The 22945-nt window shown below is 36.1% G+C and overlaps 1 protein-coding gene across 4 annotated transcripts in view; it reads left to right on the top strand.

The window, feature by feature from the left end:
• Positions 1-680: 680 nt before the first annotated feature.
• Positions 681-22945, top strand: part of LOC111552203 (protein FRA10AC1) — a 33579-nt gene continuing 11314 nt past the window's right edge. Inside the window, exons 1-11 of one of the 4 annotated variants that reach the window (XM_023226302.2) lie at positions 681-1070; positions 3119-3195; positions 4828-4923; positions 5052-5097; positions 8614-8690; positions 10905-10988; positions 11559-11643; positions 16190-16235; positions 18254-18367; positions 19516-19558; positions 22035-22153. In XM_023226302.2, the coding sequence (XP_023082070.1) occupies positions 3119-3195; positions 4828-4923; positions 5052-5097; positions 8614-8690; positions 10905-10988; positions 11559-11643; positions 16190-16235; positions 18254-18367; positions 19516-19558; positions 22035-22153 (787 nt within the window). In that variant the 5' untranslated portion in view covers positions 681-1070. Of the gene's footprint in view, positions 1071-1444; positions 1565-3118; positions 3196-4827; positions 4924-5051; positions 5098-8613; positions 8691-10904; positions 10989-11558; positions 11644-16189; positions 16236-18253; positions 18368-19515; positions 19559-22034; positions 22154-22945 lie in introns of those variants that run through there. The other 3 variants (XM_023226301.2, XM_023226300.1, XM_023226303.2) reach the window with 3 other exon arrangements.

Here is a 22945-nt window from a genome sequence, read left to right on the forward strand (position 1 = left end):
GGGGCGTCATGATGTAGAAAAGGCAAAGCATAGGAAGAACCTAGTGGCGCTTAAAATAATCCAACTTTTCCTGCCTTTCTTCTTCTTTTTAAGATTCTATTTTGGATCCCTTTTCGCATGTGCCAGGTCGCTTGTCGGCAGAGAATCCTCAACCCTGAGAAATCTCTCCTCCCTATTCTTTCTTTCTTCATAAATTCGATGAGCTCTTCTGCCATCAGCACTACTTTTGGAATGGTATCTATTGTGTGGGTGGTGAAACGATGGAAAGATATTTTTGTTCTAATTATGAGAACTGTTTTACTGGGGGAAGGAGGGAGAGGCTGATCTGAAGCGCTGATGAGATGCTCTGAGAGGATCCTCCGAGGAGGCGTTACTAAGGTTACTAGAGAGAGGACGGCAGGTGATAGGTAGGGTAAAACAAAATATATTTTCAAATGAGAGGCGTGGGCTGAGCAGCAAGCCGTGCCAGCGGTACTAGATGCCGGATTCCCTAGAGGGGAAAGGAAGGCGGTCCAGGGAAAAACTGGGAGCCGCCACTTGGCGAAAGCTGGAAGCCTCTTCGTCCCTTTCCGGGCTGTTTCTCCCGCTGCCCTTGTTTCCCGGAGCTGTTCTGGCTGTAGCACAAGATCGGCGCACACGGGGGACGGTGCCATTTAGATGTAACACGTGGTCGTGTAGGACCGGAAGTGGTGCCCAGTCGGGACCCGTAGGGAGAGGCGGGTAGCGGCCGACGGCGGCGGCCGTTGTGCGGAGGCTGCGCGGCCAGGCGTATGGGACCTGTCCTGCAGCGGCTCTCTGAGGCTGTGGGTCGTCGCTGCAGCTGCCGGGAAAGAAGGAAACGACGACTCCGGGGGCGAACTTGGCACGCAGGGAGGAAGGGAAAGGGTGTGTGACGAGGGCTGTGGGTATGTTTGGCGTCAGGGAGAAGGACCTCAAAACTTGCTTTTCATATAGTACTAGTTGATTGTCGGCTTTGGTTTGGTTTTGTTTTGGATGACAGATTCTGGAGACACCAGGCATCTCCGTTCTTGAGTTTCTGCCGGCTCTTGTCAGTTGATTCGTTGCCTGAAGTGAGTGATAGCTTTTTAGTTCAACCAGTGAGTTAAGAAAGGTATGGGTTGGATGGAGCGGCCAGCTAATAAATGGGAGAGTGGGAGCAAGAGTAGGACGTGGTGTCCTGGGGCGAGGGACAAGATGATGATGATGATAGTTAACATTTACTGGGTTTCACTATAGAAGACAACGATAAAACCTTTTAGATGAGGTAACTCATCTCCATTCCTATGAGGTCAGTCATCTTACTAGCCTCTTTTTATAAATGAGGACACTGAGGCTTGGAGAGGTTAAGGAACAGGCCCGAAGAAAGACAAATGGAAGGTGCAGAGCCAGGCTGTGAATTCTAGTAGGCTGATCTCAGAATATATCTCTAAACTCCACGCTACAGCTGTCCCCCATCAAGATGGAAAGAAAGTGAGGACATAGGACAAAGAGTGAGAGAACAATATGGCTTGAACAGATGTGATAAGACAGCTGGAGTTGACCTTAAAAAGGGTGTAAAATCCAGGTGTGTAAGGCAATAACAAATGTAAGGGAGGGTAGAGTTGAAACTGTGGCTTTCTAACCTTCATCTCCAACCTTAACTAGCATCTTCCTCTCTAGGATTTTAGTGGGACAGAGAAAAGAGGTATATATCCACACACCTAAGTTTGAAAGTGGAGTTACAGACTTTAAAGGTTGTTAAAGATTTACACAACTTAAAGATTATTTCTCGTAGCTACCTTGTTAAGTCCAGGGAGATGAAATGACTTATTCAAGGTAGCCAGGACTAGAAACATGTCGTTTATCCTAAATCCAATGCAATGAAGTTTAGGGAATTCTTTCCTCTTTTTCCTGCTGCACTTGCTGTCGTTATATTAGTTTTAATAATTTGACATATCATTTAACCTGGGCTGTTCCTTCCAGCCATGTAAATTCGTTATTTATGACATCAAATAGTCAAATAATCCATCCATCCATCTTAGCGTGTGTTCCAAATTCAGTGTAAAGCTGGAACCAGGAACTTCTTCCAATACAATTGAGTGACAACTGATGTCTTCCAGCATTTCTAAGAGTTTCAATTCAAAAATGAAGTCCCAGCATTTTGGGAGGTTGAGGTGGATGGATTGCTCAAGCCCAGGAGTTCGAGACCAGCTTGGGCAACATGACAAAACCCCTTGTCTACAAAAAAAAAAAATTTTTAAGCTTGACAGGTGTGGTGGTGCATTCCTATAGTCTCAGCCTGGAGAGGCTGAGGTGGGAGGATCAGTTGAGCCCAGGAGGTTGAGGATGTTGTGAGCCATCAAGGTGCCACAGCACTCCAGCCAGGGCAACAGAGCAAGACTCTCCAAAAATAACTAGATAAATAAAATGAAACAAGAGAAAGCTGACTAGTCCAAAGGGAAAGGTAGTTTACCTTAAAGAGACTCAAAAGAAAATGGAAATCTCTACATATGTTGAAAAAGATTACAGGAAAATTTTCATCAATTGATGATGTACTGTTCATAAGTGCTGTAATTCTCCTGGAATATAGTAAATCATATTCCAGAGAGGAAATTTGGAGTAGTTGAAATTGTGGGTACAAGAATCAAGTAGAGCAGATTAGCCACTTACTGGATTTGTAAAATAGATTACTTAACTTTGATTACTTCTTTCCTAAATGAAGATAACTTTCTAACTTGCAGAATTAGAAGCACTGTTTGTAAAGTACTTAACACAAATGTCTGGAACAAAGTTGGTGATAAACACACAGTGATTACTACTACTCTGAATCAAAAGTGAAAGCATTGCTAAACCTTGTAAGCAGTCACTGCAGCTTCTAGGCCTGGTTTTCAGTGAAAAGATCAAAGAGTAGCCTTCTTTGTTCACCTAATGACAATTAAGGGTGAAAAATGTTGATGCATTTTCTGAAAGGTGTGTCTCTTATTTAAAAGTGAATGAAAGTTTTAGATGGCTAGTTGGCCTGTGAACAGGAATCTGCCCACAATGATCCTTTAAAACTGTAGCTTATTTTTGAATTATTCTGTTTCCTGGACAATTGGCAACCTAGATTCTAAATAGCTGACTTTGTACTCCTTTACAGATGCATGGTCATGGAGGCTACGATTCTGATTTTAGTGATGATGAACACTGTGGAGAATCCAGCAAAAGGAAAACAAGGTAAGTAAGTTTTTTTATTGATCTGGTTTTCACTTCCTTTCTAGATTAATATGAAGTATAAATAAATAAGAGTGAAATTTTTGAATTGTGTTTACATGTGAAGACAATTGTGCTAGTGAATGAATTTTTCATTAAATTAATACATTGGTTAAAAATTGGAGAACAATTGTGGGAAAAATAAAACATTAATTCTGCGAAGGGTTTTATTGAAAGGGAAAGAAGAGTTTCAGATTTCTGGAATCTTTTCAGAAATCAGTGAAACCTTTTCATTGCATATATTTTTCATTCAACTGTCAAGGACTGTTTATTTGCAAATGTAGCTCAGAAGGGGCTTGAATGGTGGTCTCTTGCCAGTACTTGCCTTCAAAGTGAAGTTAATATGGAGGATGAAAGTATAATGCAGCACAGTTCTTACAGATACATGAATGAGCAAACTAAGAAGTCACGGGAAGAAACTCAAGAAAGGTTTTATTGAATTGCAAGAAACAAGAACTCTTAGCACATAAAGCCTGTGCATTATAAGCAGGATACGTCTTGGTGGAGCTGCTGTGTGTAGGAGCATTGTTCTTAGCTTTCAGTGCATAGAAACTCAGTTTTATACTTTGACTCAGGAGTGGTTGACTGATGTCTGCTAACCAGACTTACACACCAGGCTGTTGACTAATTTTTGCTAAGCAAACTTATAGAAATTGGCTTATTATTTCACACTGAGAGCAATATATTAGGCATACTCACAGGGTCTGAACATTTTTGTAGGATACTCAGTCTTTGCAATAACTCAAAGGATAGTACTAATTATTATAACATTTTTGATGCTTTACATTTTCTAGATTTTTCATTCAAAAATACTACTTTGTAAGAACAGAATTTGAGCAAATCTAGTGGGATACTCTGCTCCAGGATTATATTCATCACTATAACTAGGGCTGATTGTCTATGCCAGGGTGTCCAATCTCTTGGCTTCCCTGAGCCACATTGGAAGAAGAAGAATTGTCTCGGGCCACGCACTACAGTGGAGCACACACAATTGTGAATCTGTTGGCTCATACTGTTGGCCTGGAGCAGTGCTGGGCCTGCATAAAATACACTAATGGTAGCCAGTGAGATTTAAAAAATTGTAAACAAATCTGTTAATGTTTTAAGAAAGTTTACAAATTTGTGTTGGGCCACATTCAAAACCATCCTGGGCCACATGAGGCCCACGGATTGGACGAGCTTGATCTATGGTTTGTTTTCTCTATAATCAGCCTTGCTTTTTGCTTATTATTAATTACCAGAACTTCCTTATCTCTATGTTACAGATAGAGAAATTAAGAAACAAAGAGATAAATAATCGAATCTTATTAAGATTAAAGTAGTAATTGACAGAATTAGGATTTGAATCAGGAACCTAGGTGATATGACACTAGAATCCATGCTTTTGTTAGTTTCATCTTCCCCATGTTATGGGTATTAACGTTAAGGTATTAATTAAGCTATTTAAGGAAATGTAAAATATCTCATTAAAGATCAGTGAGTCTTCTTAAAGCTAAGACTTATATTCTTTAAAGTATATTCCAATTATGAAAATATAAAGAATTAGAAAATAACCTTTGGAAAAAATGAACTCTTATTTTCTTCTTAATATACCAGGACAGTTGAAGATGACTTACTCCTCCAAAAACCATTTCAGAAAGAAAAGCATGGAAAGGTGGCCCATAAACAAGTTGCAGCGGAATTGCTGGATAGGTATGGTATTTCGGTGTCAATTCTATTTCTTGGTTTAAGTTGCTTCATCAATTATGGACTAAGGGATTTGATTATGTTAATTTGAATATAGACATTTTGAATTTTCTTAAAACAGTTTGTTTTAACAGGGAAGAAGCAAGAAATAGAAGGTTTCATCTCATAGCTATGGATGCTGTATCCTTTTTGTATTTCCAGATTTTTATAACCAGTAGAACATTTTAAAATCTGCTTTTTTGTTTTATAAAATCTTGTGAAGTCAAATAGGCCTTTTTATATTTAAAGATAAGTAGTGGTGTAGGATTTTGCCGTTTATACTTTTGGGTACAATTCTCTTTTACTAATATATGGGAAAGATTTAGAGACAAAAATAATGAAACATATTACTAGTACTCTATAAATAGGTTTATAAAGTACATGAATCTGCAAATATATTTTCCTAATTGTTTTTTCAAGCTTTCAACATTTCCTTTTCCTATACTTATCTTTAGTCTCATTTTAATTTATGCTTTTCCTACCTGGTTCTTTGCTGTTTATGGTCTCTACAAAACTTGTATTTAAAATTAGGTCTATCCAGCCTGTCCCTGGATCTAAGGAAAAAGTAGAAATAAAATGAGGCCTGCCTGTGGACTGTCCTCAGGCCTGCCATGGCTTTAATTTTTAGGCATGACTTAAAGCTATCTTTAAGATAAACCCTGCCTTCTGGTTACAGCCATTTCTCAACTCAGTTTTTTAATAAGACTGGCTGATGACGCTTAACTGCTACACTGGCCATCCATACTGCTGTTGAGAATATTGGAGAATTAAAGAGAGACCAAGCAAGAACTGAAGTATCTTTGGGTATTTATTGCTGTGATCAGAATAGGGAGAAGGAGACAGTGTCAATTTGATACGCCCCCTGCCTGTAATCGTCTGTTTCACTGTGTTATTCCAATATTTTTCTTTAAATTATAGAAGTACCATTGTGTCACTAATTGATTTATTCCTCTTATCTCCTAACCCAGTAGCTTAGCTTTTCCATGGATCTCATCTGCCATTTGTTCCTTTAGCATTTAAACATTTGCTCTGCCTTCTCTGACACCCACTGCATTGAGGGCACCTAGTTATAGCCTGGTGAGAGTGAAAGTATAGACACTCCTTTTCTGGCATAGGTGGAGATGGAGCCACAGTTTTTTTGTTTGTTTTTTGTTTTGTGTTTGAGGATTTATTTTATTTTTTTCTTTCTTTTATTTTATTACTTTAAATTCTGGGATACATGTGCAGAACGTGCAGATTTCTTACATAGGGTATACATGTGCCATGGTGGTTTGCTGCACCTGTCAACCCGTCACCCTCGCCCTTCCCTGCCCACAGGCTCCAGTGTGTGATGTTCCCCTCCCTGTGTCCATGTGTTCTCATTGTTCAGCTCCCATTTATGGGTGAGAACATGCGGTGTTTGGTTTTCTGTTCCTGTGTTGGTTTGCTGGGGATGGTGGCTTCCAGCTTCATCCATGTCGCTGCAAAGGACATGATCTCATTCCTTTTTGTGGTTGCATAGTATTCCATGGTGTATATGTACCACATTTTCTTTATCTAGTCTGTCATTGATGGACATTTGAATTGGTTCCATGTGTTTGCTATTGTGAATAGTGCTGCAATAAACACACATGTGCATGTATCTTTATAATAGAATGATTTATATTCCTTTTGGTATATACCCAGTAATGGGATTGCTGGATCAAATGATATTTCTGGTTCTAGATCCTTGAGGAATTGCCACATTGTCTTCCATAATGGTTGAACCACTTTACATTCCCACCAACAGTGTAAAAGCATTCCTGTTTCTGTACAACCTTGCTAGCATCTGTTGTTTCCTGACTTTTTAATAATTGCGATTCTAACTGGGAGCCACAGTTTTCTCTGGGTTGTTTGACAAGAGTAGAGTAGTTATTGTCTAAAAGTTGTCTTGCTAAACTGACTCTTGGTCATTTGGTTAGAGAGAACAGGCTTTTGTTGAGGCTTTTTTAGTCCGTGCCTGTTGGTGTTTCCAGGTTGTCAGCTTCTTTACCTCCAAATCTAGGATATATGAGACAAAAAGAAAACCTAGGGAACTCGCTATCACGTCATACCATAGGTCTTCAGGAGGTCCCTAGTGGTGTGCCTTCTTCCATCTACCTTTTAGAGTGTTTTTATGTTTGATATATAATGTACAAGGATTTTAGTTGTTGTTAGTATGAGGAATAGGGAGAAGTACATCTTTGCCTACTCCGTCTTCCCGGAAGCAAAAGTTCCACCCACCACCTGTTCTTGTACATAAAATTATATTGGAATACAGCCACGCTTCATTTATATGTTGTCTTTAGCTGCTTTCATGCTAAAATGGCAGAACTGAGCATTTGCAACAGAGACCATATGGCTTGCAAAGCCTGAAATATTTACCATCTGGCCCTTTGCAGAAAATGTTTGCTGACCCCAGCTCTGATAGGTTACATGACTTGCCATGGTCATGTGACCAGTTAGTGGTAGATCAAGAGCTAGAATCCAGATCTCCAGATATTTGGCTTTTCTTTCTTTCTCTCTCTCTCTTTTTTTCCCCCCTGAAATAGTAACTGGTTTGTTACAATATGAAAATATCACTTTCTGATTAAATTGTCTGTTAGTACACATTATGATCAATTAAATCACTGTATATCTTTAATGTAATAGTCACAGAGTATTGTAGAAGGCGAGGTTAGCTATTATATGCATGTTTGGCTCTAGAGAGAGTGCTGTTGAGCTTTTTAAAACAGTAAAATGCTCATATATTTTGTTACGTTTACACTGCTTTGAAAGTAAACATGGCATTTTATTCTTTGAATTTAAAAGACAATATAAAAACTGGTTTTTTATATTTGCTTTTTTTGAAAGTGTAATGTTAGGATTTCATGTTATAAAAGTTGCATCTTCTACTTAGAGGCTTTATCATTACTAAAATAGATAAATTATATTTTATGATAATGAAAGATAAATTCTACTCTGCTTTTAGAAACTATAATTTTTAAATTTTTCATATTGTGATTATTAGAATGAGTGGTGGTAGGAGGCTATATGCAGTTCAGCAATAGAATAAGAAGCTGTCTTTCTCCCCAGATGGAGATATATTTTTACCACAAGAGTAGTATATGCTTGAAAAATATTCAAAAGAAAGCCTCTACTTTACAGTCTTCACTTTCAACAATTTAATATATACCCTTCTAGATTTTCTGAATGTATAAGCATGTATACTATGTGAATACTTTTATTTTTTATTTTTATTTATTTGTTTACTTTTTTGAGACAGAGTCTCGCTCTGTTGCCCAGGCTGGAGCGCAGTGGCCTGATCTCGGCTCACTGCAAGCTCCGCCTCCTGTTTTCACGCCATTCTCCTGCCTCAGCCTCCTGAGTAGCTGGGACCACAGGCACCCGCCACCACGCCCAGCTAATTTTTTATATTTTTAGTAGAAACGGGGTTTCACCATGTTAGCCAGGAAGGTCTCGATCTCCTGACCTCGTGATCCGCCCACCTCGGCCTCCCAAAGTGCTGGGATTATAGGCATGAGCCACCGCGCCCAGCGGTGAGTATTTTTTAAAAAACTAAATAGACTCATACTATGCTTTTTTTACCCCCAATCGACAATATATTATGACACCAAACAACTCCTGAGAGAATAAAATCCTTAATTTTTTGCATTTCAGTATCAAAGACATACAAAGTTTGTAAATGACTATATTTTATATTATGGTGGCAAAAAAGAAGATTTCAAGCGTTTGGGGTAAGTATCAGGAAGTTTACATAGAAGGGAATGTGGGTTATGGAGAACTTTAAAGACCCACAGCTACTGTGCCTTCTGATTCTGTCATTCTTCCCTGCTTTCTATTCCAGTTTGCCTCTTTTTTTTTGTTTTAAGATGGAGTCTCACTCTGTTGCTCAGGCTGGAGAGCAGTGGCTTGATCTCAGCTCACTGCAACCTCTGCTGCCGTGGTTCAAGCGATTCTCCTACCTCAGTCTCCCGAGTAACTGGGATTACAAGCGCCTGCCACCGTGCCTGGCTAATTTTTGTATTTTTAGTAGAGACGGGGTTTCACCATCTTGGCCAGGCTGGTCTTGAACTCCTGACCTCGTAATCCACGCATCTTGGCCTCCCAAAGTGCTGGGATTACAGGCGTGAGCCACCTCGCCTGGCCCCTGTTTCTTTTTTATATTATAAGGTAGAGATACCATCCACAGGTCCTAACTGAGTAGCTCTTCATGAATGTAATTTCTTTGAACAGGCCTCAGGTAGACTCTATACATGCTGAGCCAGGCACAACCCTGGTGATAAAAGGTGATGTGAGGTATACCATGTGTCTTCTTGGCAAGGATCTTTGAAATAAGGAAATTTTTGGACCTTAATGTTTGGGATTGCTTTTTAAAAGATAGGTAAACAAGAAATCTCACTCTAGCATTTCTTGCACATCAAAGTCCTTCCCATGTTTAAGGCTCTTACATCAGAACTTCTTGTTTTGTTTTGTTTTATTTATTTATTTTTTTCTTTTGAGAAGGAGTCTTGCCCTGTCGCCCAGGCTGGAGTGCAGTGGCGTGATCTCGGCTCACTGCAAGCTCCGCCTCCCTGGTTCACGCCATTCTTCTGCCTCAGCCTCCAGAGTAGCTGGGACTACAGGCGCCCGCCACCACGCCTGACTAATTTTTTTGTATTTTTAATAGAGACGGGGTTTCACCATGTTAGCGGGGATGGTCTCGATCTCCTGACCTGGTGATCCGCCTGCCTCGGCCTCCCAAAGTGTTGGGATTACAGGCGTGAGCCACCGCGCCCGGCCTTGTTTTTGTTTTTTTAATTTTTATTTTTATTTCGATAGTTTTTGGGATACAGGTGGTTTTTAGTTGCCTGGAAAACTTCTTTAGTGGTGATTTCTGAGATTTTAGTGCACCCATCACCCGAGCAGTGTATGCTATTCCTAAAATGTAGTCTTTTATCCCTCACCTCCCTCCCGGCCTTCCCCCACCTTAAGTCCCTAAAGTCCATTATATGACTCTTTTGCCTTTGCGTCCTCATAGCTTAGCTCCCACATGTAAATGAGAACATAGGATATTTGGTTTTCCATTCCTGAGTTACTTCACTTAGAATAATGGCCTCCGGCTCCATCCAAATTACTGCAAAAGACATCATTTCATTCCTTTCTGTGGCTGAGTAATATTCCATGTTGTATATATATATACACACCACATTTTCTTTATCCACTCATTAGTTAATGGGCACTTTGGTCGGTTCCATAGCTTTGCAATTGCGAATTGTACTGCTATAGTGTCCACAGGTCTTAGAACTTATTAGTTTTATGTGAGTTTTTTTTTTCCCCTCTAACAATTTTCTGAGTTGGCAGCACTCTGAGAAACTTTAGTACCATCTCATTTACCCCCAATTTATCTCCCCTATCAATTTATCCTGTATCTCCCAACAATCACTTTTTTTTCTTTTTCTTTTTTACCTCCAGACTGTTAGCATTTTATTTTAAAAGATCAATCCCTTTGGCTCTCTTTCTCCTTTACTCAGTCTTCTACCTAGGAAACTAGTGAAATGAGATATGGAAAACTTTTCATATTTTTTAAAATTAAATCTCAGCAGAGTGGTGTTTTATAGACTTTTGGTTAGATTCTGAAACTTATTTTCATTCACTTTTCTTTATTCATTTAGTGTTTAGTCAGGTTTCTCATTCTAGCTTTGGTAACTTAGCACCATTTGTATAATTGAAACCAATGCTACAGACGGATTCCTTATCCATTTAACTTGCTTCTGTAGTACTTTTTTTTATAAGTACATTTTGAAAATACTGAAGTATTTTTATAAATATATGAACAAATATATATACTCACAAAAGAACTATATTCATGTATTATATTTTTAATAAAATTTTCCAAAACTCACAGAGCTATTTAACCTAAATTTGACTACTTTTGTTTTTGTATTAAATTAAAAAGTTCTGTTTTCCAGGGAAAATGACAAGACAGACTTGGATGTTATACGAGAAAATCATAGATTCCTATGGAATGAGGAGGACGAAATGGACATGACTTGGTAATTAGCCATCAGAGGCATAATGCATCAAATGCTTTCGTCCTGTTTCTCCTGTTTTCTGAGTGGTTTTTTGTCACTTCGTCAAGGTGTTCAGCCCCTTCATAGAACAGTTCAGAATCAAGGACATGAAGTCATACCTAGGATTATTTGGTTCTTTTGGTAATTTTTGGCAGTTTTAACTGACTTCTCATTGTTTGACTTAGTCTTCAAAAAAAACATTATTTTTTACAGTATTGTGTATTATCTCGTAATATGCTATTATATGCCGCTGCTTTAATTTTTAAAATGTTTTGGAAAAAAGTCATACCTGAAAATGTTTTTTTAAATGCAAACATTACAAAGGGTAAACAGTGAAGAGTGATTCTCCTTCTCATTTGTGACTGTCATTCTCCAATTTCCCTCCCTGAGTGAACCACTTTTAATAGTTAGTATCCAGATATTCCATGCACATGTAAGTAATAGTTCTCTTAAAACTTTAATATTTATGTCATATGTATTCTTTGACATCACTTGAAAGTAGCAAACCGTGGTTGAGTTTCTAAATGTATAATTATATTTTTATGGATCTAGGGAGAAGAGACTTGCCAAGAAATACTATGATAAATTATTTAAGGAATACTGCATAGCAGATCTCAGTAAATACAAAGAAAATAAGGTATGCTTTCCACGTATTTATAGAAAGAGGTTCTTATTCAAGTAAAATATTAACTTTTATTATACTATCATGCCCTCCCCCCACATTATTCTTTTAAAGATGCTAATTCTAGACTCAGTTGTCCTGCATTTATGATGTGTCATTTGGACCATTTAACCTCTGCAGCTGTGGAGTTTACAAAAGGCCTATGGAAATTTAGAAGGAAATTTATGCTTTTTTTCTTTTGTGAGCTGAGGCATGAAAAGTCTAAAATTAAACACAAGTGGGTATTGGATCCTGTTTCATCCTGACTCCAGTCTAGAGCCTCTAGTGATTGTGATGAATGATTTAACTCTACAGAATAGTGTCTTATTTCACAGATGATGTTTGAAATTGATAGATTTTAAAAATTGATTACCATTTATAGAGATCCAGATGTACATCTTCTATTACGTAAATGTCTATTATAGCAAAATTAACATTTCAATCAGTGCTAATTAGTAATGGCAGATTTCCTTTCCCACTTTACATCTTACTTTAGTTAATATTTTTAGTTTTGGTTGGCTGTGATGGCTCATTCCTGTAATCTCAGCAGTTTGGGAGGCTGAGGCAGGAAGATTGCTTGAGGCCAGAAGTTCAAGACCAGCCTGGGCAATATAGTAAGACCTTGTCTCCACAAAAACTAAAAAAAATTAGCCGGGTGCATGCCTTTAGTTCTAGCTACTTGGGAGGCTGAGGTTAGAGGGTTGCTTGAGTCCAAGTTTGAGGCTGCAGTGAGCTATGATCGTGCCACTGCATTTCAGTGTGGGTGACAGTGAGACTCTAAAAAATAAAAAGTTATTTTTATTTCTATCTCGAACATCAAATTATAGCTGGAAAAGGTGACCCAGGAGCAGATCTCAGTTAGAAATGTGGGAGGAGGGAATGTTGCATAAATATGTGTTGTAGATACTGTATATTTGTATTAAGACAAAAACCTGTTTAAAAAGCTATCTTATATTTATGTATCATGAAGATTTCTTTGTCATTTAAATCGTTTGATCTCATTAGAACCAGGTTGATTTAATACTTTTTTCAGTAGTGCCTTTAGTAAGTGTGTTGCTTCACAGTTTCTTATAGAAAATAGTAATAATGTTCATTTTGTATACCCTGTTTATAAACTCATGTACTTAGTATATCCCCAAAACTTCTGTTTCTTATAAACTAGTTGTGGACTCTAGTTCACAGCTGTCTTCTCTGTACCACATCTGATTCAAAAAGCACCACAGTAATTGGAGTTACCTAAAGTTACTATATTATAAATCAAGTGTGAAAATTATCTCTTTCTAGGAGCATGTAACAAAGGAGCTTTTTCAGCCCTGGCTTATTCATAGATTGTTCTTAAGTTGTTGGCTTTTATTTCTTTTATTTTTCCCCACTTCCTAATACCATCGTAATTCTTCAGTATTTTGTTGTTGTTGTTCAGTATCTATTGAAACTGGACGAGGTACTGTGGATTAATAGTACTCTTCAGAAGAAACTAGTCTAGTTGAGGGGAGAAAATATACATAAATAAAAATTAAATAATTGAGTTCTCAGTTTTTTAAAAAGGAATACCACTAGAAATCATACTTTAAAGAGAATAAGCTTGAAAAAAAGTGTATTTTCCTGCTAGAACATGATGAGTGATTGTATTTGAGGGTAAATGCAGCAAGAAATCAGATATGACTCACAGATTCTGAGCACGGATGCTGAGAAAAATACAGAATTTGGAGGGTGATTTTTTTTGCTGGGGGGCAAGAGTTTAGTTTTGGTATACCATGTTTGAAGTGTTGGAGAAAGAGTAATGCCTTTGGTTCCCTCACTAGGGTGCATTTTCTCTTCCCTTTATTTATACAAAGACAGTGTATTATTCGCTTAATTAAAAACAGCTCCTAATATATACAGTAGATTCTTTTAGAGCATTTTTAGTGAATTTCCATCTTTGCCTCTTACTCCTATTCCTTTCTTTATTGCATTTCCCCTTTTTAGCTGGATCAATGTATCATTGATAGGTCCAGCTACAGGGACAGAGAACACTCCCTGAAAAAAACCACTGGCTTGAATGAGCTGGAAAGTTTATTTTTTGTATACATAAAAGTTCAAGTCGATGGTGATAAAGTCAGAATCCTTGTTTACTGCTTGCGTACGTGACGTCATTGTGATGAGTGCAGAGTGAGAAGAAAAGGAGGCTCGGCACCAAATCCTGAATAACTTCAACTTTAATCCAAACTAGGACATTTATGTCAGGAAAGAATATACAGTCTTTAACTAGTAGGATATAATGTAATTTGTTTTGTTACATTTATTATTTCCTCATAATATTATAACCTTCTTGTTGACACACTATTTTAATAATCACTTTTTATCCTCAGTGGAATGCCAAGCCCAATAGGTAATTGCTTAATAAGTTATTTGGTGAATAGATTAATGAATGAAGAAGAAAGTTTGGAAACTGTTACTGTTACACTTGGCTGTGCTTCAGTAGACATCCTCACATATGTTGGATGCAAGCAATCTCCACATACATATATAGGCTAAAAAATAGAATTAAACAGAGTTATCCTGAAATTTTATTTTTTCCCCTAGATTTGGAGGATTTTATTTTTGTTGGGTTTTAATCAGAATATTTTGAAATATTTTGAGCCTTTATTTGCATTTAAAATACAAAATTGCCAAATTCAAGTAATAGATTGATGATTTTTTAAAAAAAATAATTGAAATTGCCAGGCACAGTGGCTGTTGCCTATAATCCCAGTACTCTGGGAGACTGAGGTAGGAGGATAGCTTGAGGCCAGGAGTTCAAAACCAGCCTAGGCAATATAGTGAGACCTTATCTCTATAAAAAGTAAAATTAGCCAGGCAGGGTAGCACATGCCTGTAGTCCTAGCTATTTGGAAGGCTGAAAACAAACAAAACAAACAACCCACAACAAACTGAAGTTAGCCAGGCATTGAACACTTTATCTGAATCCTCTGTCTTACTATAGCAATCCTGTGAACTTAAGGTTGTTACTATTTCCATTTTTATACATGAAGAGGAAGTACAGAAGTTAAGTAACTTTCCCAAGGTTAAGACCTAATGAGTGACAAGAGCTTCTTGAGTTGGGTACAGGTATGCATGTTTCTAGCCTTGAGTGGTTTTTTGTTTGTTTTTGTTTGTTGTTGTTGTTTTTGTTTGTTTTGAGACAGGATCTTGCTCAGTTGCCCAGGGTGGATGGAATGCAGTGGCATGATCATGGCTCACTGCAGCCTCCACCTCCCGGGTTCAAGTAATCTTCCCAAGTGTTTTTTTGTTTGTTTGTTTGTTTTTAATTTTTAGAGCATTTTTAGGTTTACAACAAAATTGAGCAGAAAGTACAGAGTTCCCATATACCCCCTGCCCTTATGCATGCATAGCATCCCCTACTGTCAGCATCCCACACCAGAGTGGTACATTTGTTACAATCAGTGAACCTACATTGATATATCGTTATCATTTGAAGTCCATAGCTTACATTAGGGTTCACTCTTGATATTGTACATTCTACTGCTTTGACAAATGTGTGATGATGTGTGTCTACCATTATAGTATCATAGAGTATGCTTGCACTGCCCTGAAAAATCCTCTGTGCTCCACCTGTTCATCCCACCTTCCTTCCTAATCCCTGGCAACTACTGATCTTTCTACTTCATCTATAGTTTTGCCTTTTCCGGAATATCATATAGTTGAAATCATATATATGTAGTCTTTTCAGATTGGGTTCTTTCACTTTGTAATATGCACTTAAGTTTCTCCATGTCTTCATGGTTTGGTATTTTTTCTTACCACTGAATAATATTAATTGTCTGGATGTACCACAGTTGTTTATCCATTCACTTAATGAAGAACATCTTGGTTGCTTCCAAGTTTTGGCAATTAGAAATAAAGTTGCTGTAAACACCTATATTTAGGCTTTTGTGTGGACATTAGTTTTCAGCTCATTTGGGTAAATACCAAGAAGCATGATTGTTAGAGTCTACTAGTTACTATTCTAAGTGCTTCATATGTATTATCTCATTTAAACCTCTTTAAACCTCTATGAGTACCAAGGAAGTAGGTACTCATATTTCTACTTTACATGTATGAGGAAGCTAAGGCAAAAAGAAATTAAATAATTTGCCCTGTACTATACAACTGTTAAGTGGTAGAGCTAAAATGCAAACATAAATAATCTGACTCCAAAGGCTGTACTTTTTGTACTAGAACATACTACCTCTTTACTATACCATAACCTCTTTTTTTCATGTCAGTCTTATAGAACAGGACATCTTATTTGTTAACTTAGGTATCTTGTGGTCTGGCACCTATAACTTTTAAGCTATCTTAAAGTAGGTTGTTCTTAACAGATAAATTGCTAATTGTTCAGTGTATTTTCTTCAAATCCTGTAAGAAGAGAAAAATCTGTCATGGGAATTACATTTATTTTTTAGGTTGGTGAATGTGATTGTTGGCTCCATGTTTAGATTTCTGTATAATTTAAATTTAATTTAAATTTACATTGACATAAATGTAATTTTTTTATTGTCAGTTTGGATTTAGGTGGCGAGTAGAAAAAGAAGTAATTTCAGGAAAAGGTAATTCTTTAAAATTTTTGCTTTTTAATAGAATAAACTTATTTTGTTAAGCTTCTGAATTGGAGTCATTAAGATCATTCCTAACATATACAAGAAATTCTTATCTACAAAAGTAAAATTAGAGAAGGTGAATTCATGGTACATTATTAGCAAAGGTCAGAATATAATGCTTTAATGATTGTTACCTTTATAATTTTGCCTTTAGAACATTCAGTTGAATGTTCTACGAATTTCTAAATATGTAGAAAATATTTAACAAATTAAAGATTTCATAGCAAGACAACTTTCAACAAAAAGAAAGCATTATTCTTTTCCGTTCTTTATTAATTTTTGGAATAATGAATTGGTATTACTATTTTCAGCCAAATCCACATTTTGAAAGTAGAAGTATCATTTTAAACCCAATAGAATTTTGGGTCAGGCTAGTACTCATTTTTGGAAGTCCCTGAGATTGAGCCCAAATACTTAGTCTAATAGCAAAAGACCAGACATTTGGTAGGCAATCAGTAAATACTTTTTCTATGCATTATTGTAAATCTATTCATAACATTTTTCCTGGAAATTATGTATCTCCATACTGTCTCTTGCTATAAAATTAGCTCCTTACTGAGTAATTGCATTTTAAGTGTTAAAGTGCTGAAAACTATGTAGTAGCATTAAGGAAATAATTTTAAACTTACTTTAAAAAATACTTTAAATGGAAAGATTACATTTTTAAATGATTAAATATTTATGCTATCATTGTAGCTCGTATATATCTTCCATAAATTGGATATGTTAGGTGTGAAATTGGATATGCCATGAAACAACATTAAGGAAAAAATAAATTTAAAGCTATTTTAACTTTTCCTAGGGTTATACTTTAGTGTATGTTTTTATCTAAAATAATGAGAAATCCTGAAATGTCTATCACAATTTTAAGATGTTGTACTTTTATTGAATGAGATTTTCAGGTGAGTTTATAACGTTACCTTTTAAAAAAAATTGATGGGTAGTCTCTAAATTCATATAACTGAATAAAGGACTAGTTAGGGAAGGAAAAGAAAGCTACTGTTGTGATTTATTTTATAAAGTTATAATTTTGTTACTATTTTAACAACAAAGTCTTACCTACTAAAAATATAGATTTAATAAAATACTCATTTGGAATGAGTTTAAAAGACTGATTTAGAAATCAGTCTTTTTAGGGTATAATTTTCTAAATTCATTTTGATAATTTCTTAATTTTTATGAAAAAAGATTTGCTGGTTACAGATTCGCTCCTGTTGGTGCAAATTACTGTGATATAAATTAATAAAAGTTTGTCTTGTCTTTTTGCCAAAGTAAATTACTGTTGAGTCGTTTCTCTTTTTTTCTCTCAGGTTATCAGTCTTTTTTGGAGGTTTTAATGTATTGTGGACATGGTGATGTGGGTGATGTTAATAATAGTGTCAAGTTATACTAAAATGTAGAGTATCTGGTTTGACTACATATTGTACTTCGCCTCAAAGTGCTAGAATTTTTAATTGTGTTTTCAAGGCCATCTGTGCTAGTATTTAAATGTCATTTTGCTAATACTTAAAAATATTAATTTTATTATGACCATTAAATATTGAAAGGTTTCACCCAGCTATAAGTGCATGTACTTTGGAAAGTGTGTTTTTGTCTTTTGGGGTATTTGTGAGTACATTTTTTGTTTGTTTGTTTGTTTGTTTTTTTCCTTAAACCAACTTTCTGAGAAATATGTCCATTCTTTAATACTGTCTTTCCAAAGTATAAGATTCCCTAATAGGGAGTCCCTAAAATGTCTGTCTAAATACAGTCTATCAAGCAAGAATTCTGTGACTGATTTTTTTGGTAACAGTACTTTGATTCGATACTTGTTTACAAGTTGGTTGAACGTATTACTCTGGTCAGTTTTTAAAGGCTGACTATGGCTAATTTACATATTTTAGAAGTGCATTTTAGGGATAATACTAGATCATATAGATAAATATTGTCACCAACTACCGTAGCTAATATTCCTTTCCTTTCTGCAGGTCAGTTTTTCTGTGGAAATAAATATTGTGATAAAAAAGAAGGCTTAAAGAGTTGGGAAGTAAATTTTGGTTATATTGAGCATGGTGAAAAGAGAAATGCACTTGTTAAATTAAGTAAGTTGATTTTAGGGGGGATACGATTGATTCTTCCAAGTTTGTCTTTAATTTAAAATTAAAAATATATAGACTTTAAAATTCGAGTACAGTTTTTAACATATCTTTCTGGAAGTGCTCTTTTTTCTTGGAGCTTCCCAAAGTCAACTTTTGAGCCTCAAATTTTTACATTTTTAGCATTACAATGGTGTTTTCAGTAAAAAGAATTCTAATGTCAAATGTAAACTGGTAATTTGTAGAGTGAGGCTCTGTTCCCATTAACGTGAGAATGCCACCACATTACATAGCGAAGAGGCACAATATCAGAAAAGGCAGTGTAGAAACTCACATTAGCTGATTGCTCAGTGATATTGTTGTAGCACAGATAATAAATAAATTCACTCTGTTTGACAGTATTAATAAAGAAAAACTTTAGGAAGGCATCGTTGTTCTTGACCTCAGTCTTAAAACCATAGGGAATAAATACTCCAGAATACAGCAGTTTCCCTTAGGATGCATGTTTTAGAGTCTGTCATTCTTTTATTTATTTTTTAAGCTAGTCTTCATGTGTCAGCTGTTTCTCTCCCTCATCATATTATTGCCTTTAGCCTTCTCTGGGTTCTAAGTAAATGTGCCTTGAGAGTTTTCTGCTCACACCTAATAAAAGTCAGGAATGTCCCCACATGCTACTTATGCACATCAATACAGACTGGTTTCTGAGTTCCTTCTGGAAGTGCTCAAGAGGAAAAGTCAGCCAGTGTGAACTGAGATTAAGGGGGAAAAAAATGGAACTATTTGAAAAGTTCCTTTGCGTTTGAAAGTTCTTAGAATACTTCAGAGGAAATGACTATACCCACATTATTATTAGATATCTTTGATGTGAGACACATGTTAACATGCCTGTGGAACACAGTTTGTTTTTAGAACAAATTGACAATACATTTTTCTAAAATAATGTTAGAATATTTTCAATTCCTCAAGCAATCTAATATTTTTATTATATGTATGTGTGTATATATTTGCATTTTTGAGGTGATGAAGGTCGGATTGTTTTCTTCAGATTGTTTCCCCTCTTATAGTAATGGAATATAAAGTGCGAATTTATGATATTAAAACTACATTAACAGTGTGGTTATTCAAAATCATTCATTGGTGTCTTTTCTTTTTAGGGTTATGCCAAGAATGTTCCATTAAATTAAATTTTCATCACAGGTAATGTCTTTTAAAATGCCATTCTTAATGTTTGGTAATCCAGGATATAGCCATTTACCTGCACTAAGTGTCTAAATGTAGACTTGGGTGGTTGATGGTTGAATTGGTTGATCATGTAGAAAATCGGGCGTTGTTGTATGGCTACGTAAACTAGGGGTTTAGAAGTCCACCATGCCCTATTCTTGCCAAGCAGTTTTAAATGTAAAGGCCTATGTGGGGTGGTAGATGGATGTTAGAGTTTTTAGTTTGGAGCCAATGTCCTGACACTTTAATGTTAGAAATTACATTGTAAAGCAGACTTCATAAAGCAGTTCTTGTGTCTCATTTAGACAGTGTTTTAGCTGGAGTTTGCTGTTCTTACAAAGGATTAGACACCTCTATACTCATTTTAATGTTAAAATCAAGGACAGGCGCTGTGGCTCATGCCTGTAATCCTAGCACTTGGGAAGGCCAAGTTGGGTTGATCACTTGAGGTTAGAAGTTTGAGACCAGCCTGGCCAACATGGTAAAACCCTGTCTCTACTGAAAATACAGAAATTAACTGGGTGTGGTGGCAGGTGCCTGTAATCCCAGCTACTGGGGAGACTGAGGCAGGAGAATTACTTGAACCTGGGAGGCGGAGGTTGCAATGAGCCGACATTGAGCCACTGCATTCCAGCCTAGCAACAGAGCGAAACTCTGTCCCCCCCCCAAAAAAAAAAAAAAAGAAAAGAAAAAAAAGTTAAAATCAGGCTTTTATTGAATGAGCTTTACTGTATCTGCCACCTTGAATGTGTGGGAATACCAGTGACCTGCAGTCATGGGGTTTGAAATCAGACCTGGGTTTTTAATCTCAGCTTCTCCACTTACTAGGCTTCCTCTTGGACAAACTTCTTAACCTCTGTAAGACTTAACTCTTGTCACCTGTAAAAATGAGGCTACTCAGGCTATTGTGGGGAATAAATGAAAGTGCATGTAAATTGCTTGCCACAGTAACTGGCATTAAAGATGTTCAGACTGATTCTTTGCAACTTGCCTTTGTGATGGTCAGGTTTTATGCCCTGAATAACAGTTAAATTAGTTCAACTTTTGCAACTTTATTAAATGTATACATAAGCATATTAATTTTAAAATAGCTTTCTTTTTTTTCAAACAATCACATGGGTTGTCAAAAAATAACAGCTTTGTCATAAATATGCCTATATAGTACTTTAGCTGTTAAAAAGAAATGTTAAATAATATTTTTAATTCTTAAAATTAGCAGAATTATTTTTATTATTTTCATTATTCTTTATTTTTTTTGAGACAAAGTCTCACTCTGTTGGCTGGGCTGAAGCAGTGGTGTGTGATCATGGCTCATTGCAGCCTCAGCCTCCTGAGCTCAAGTCATCCTTCCATCTCAGCCTCCAGAATTGCTGAGACTACAGGTGTACATCACCACACCTGGATAATTTTTTTTTACGTTTTTGTAGAGATGGTGTTTCCCTGTGTTGCCCATGCTGGTCTCAAACTCCTGGACTCAAGCAGTTCTGCCTCAGGCGCCCAAAGTGCTGGGATGATAGGCATAAGCCTCCACACCGAGCTGGAACTTTTTTAGATTACTGAAATAGCCTAAACCTTTATTTCCCCTTCCCATCAGTGATAGTGAAAGACACCAGAGATTTGTTTTGACCTTAACTTTTGAACTTCATTTCAAAATGGAAGTGATTCTTAAAAAATAGGCAAAAGTGGTTACTGCATTAAATACTATTATAGCATTTGGTATATGTACTTTAACTTGGAAAATCTACTGAACAAGTTTTTTGAAAGTAATCTTTTCTTTGTCTCTATCCTCCTCGCCAGTCCCAATTTCAGCATTATCACCTTTTCCCATTTAGTATTTTTTTTAACCTATTAAAATTAAGTAATTGCTTGCCAACCTTGTAAACCTGGCCTAGAAGAGATAAAGCTGCAACAATAAGAGTACAAATTATAAGTGGCCTGATGTTGATATATGAATTAACAATAAGCCCTTTCCATTTTCATTCCATTATGCTTTTACTATATTCCTTTATTCTTAAGAAATTTCTATTTACTGGTGGCTTAGAGCTGTTCAGCAGTTTCACCTTATTTGTGCTTTTTTAACATGTAGGTGGATATGGATTATGTGAAGAGAAATGAGATTTGTTCTTGTAATTTTGTTTTAAAAGGCTAAGTGATAGAATATAGAAAGAAGGAAACAAATACAATTATAATTTGTATTTACTATGGTTGTATACAGAACTTATAGAAAATAATTATTTGTCTCAATGTTAAGACTTTATTGTCTTACAGATAGTTTTAATTAATATACTAGCCTAAAATATTTACAGACTCACTTAACATCCCTTATTATATAAATCACATTTAAAAAATAAGTATTTTAACTGATTTTGGTTTTTTGTTCATATGATGGTTTTTATTTTTGAAAAGGTCAGTTGGAAAAGTTAACTTTAATTTTATATTGCTTAACATAAAGGAGAAAAGAAATCAAGTCAAAAAAAAGAAAAGATAAAACCAAAAAAGATTGTGGAGAGTCATCATGTAAAAAATCCAGATTATCTTCTGCAGAAGAGGCCTCCAAGAAAAAAGATAAAGGTAAAAGGAAATTAAGATAAAGCGTCTACTCACATTTATGAGCATGAAATATAATCTGCCGTATTTCATTCATCTAATTGGTGAATGCAGTTAGAATTTCATTTTATGGTAATTGAGAGGAAACTGAGAATTTAGATATGAACTTAAAGTGACTTACAGGAGTTTTAAGAACTCCTCTAAATTAATTAAGGGTTAATTTTAGTTCATTTTTGGCAGATAGTATAATATTGCCAACAGTTTTCTAATTCCTGGCTTTGTCACCTACAGACTTTGTCACCTACTTTGGATAAGTCACTGAACTGCTTTGCTTTATTTCTCTTATGTGTATAGGGGTGAGGTGAATATCTAGCCTTCATGCTGGTCAAGCTTATTGTGGAAACTCAAATGAGAATGTGAAAGGCACTTTGATCAGAGCCTTTCAACAGTCTACAATGTATAAATCAATATAAAATTATAATACTGATATTATTTATAATGGCCTGTGTGATTTTTTCACTAGTTTATGAGTTTCTAGAAATGAGAAAGATTGTCATGTATCTGTGTTCTCAGAACCTAGCATAGTGCTGTGCACATATACTTAGAACTGCCTGCTTTTTCCTCAGCAGTCCTTAAGCTCTCTAAGACTCAATTTCTTTATGTGTAAAATGGTCATGATTCCTTTTAGAATTGTTCAGAAGTTGAAATGAGATAATTCATTAAGCAGTTTGCATAGTACTTGGCACATATTAGCTATTACAAAGGTTACTTCTAGTTGCTTTTTTTGTCCATAATAGAGTCAAATCGGCTGTAATT

Source organism: Piliocolobus tephrosceles, chromosome 9, assembly GCF_002776525.5.
Source record: "Piliocolobus tephrosceles isolate RC106 chromosome 9, ASM277652v3, whole genome shotgun sequence".
NCBI classification, from domain to species: domain Eukaryota; kingdom Metazoa; phylum Chordata; class Mammalia; order Primates; family Cercopithecidae; genus Piliocolobus; species Piliocolobus tephrosceles.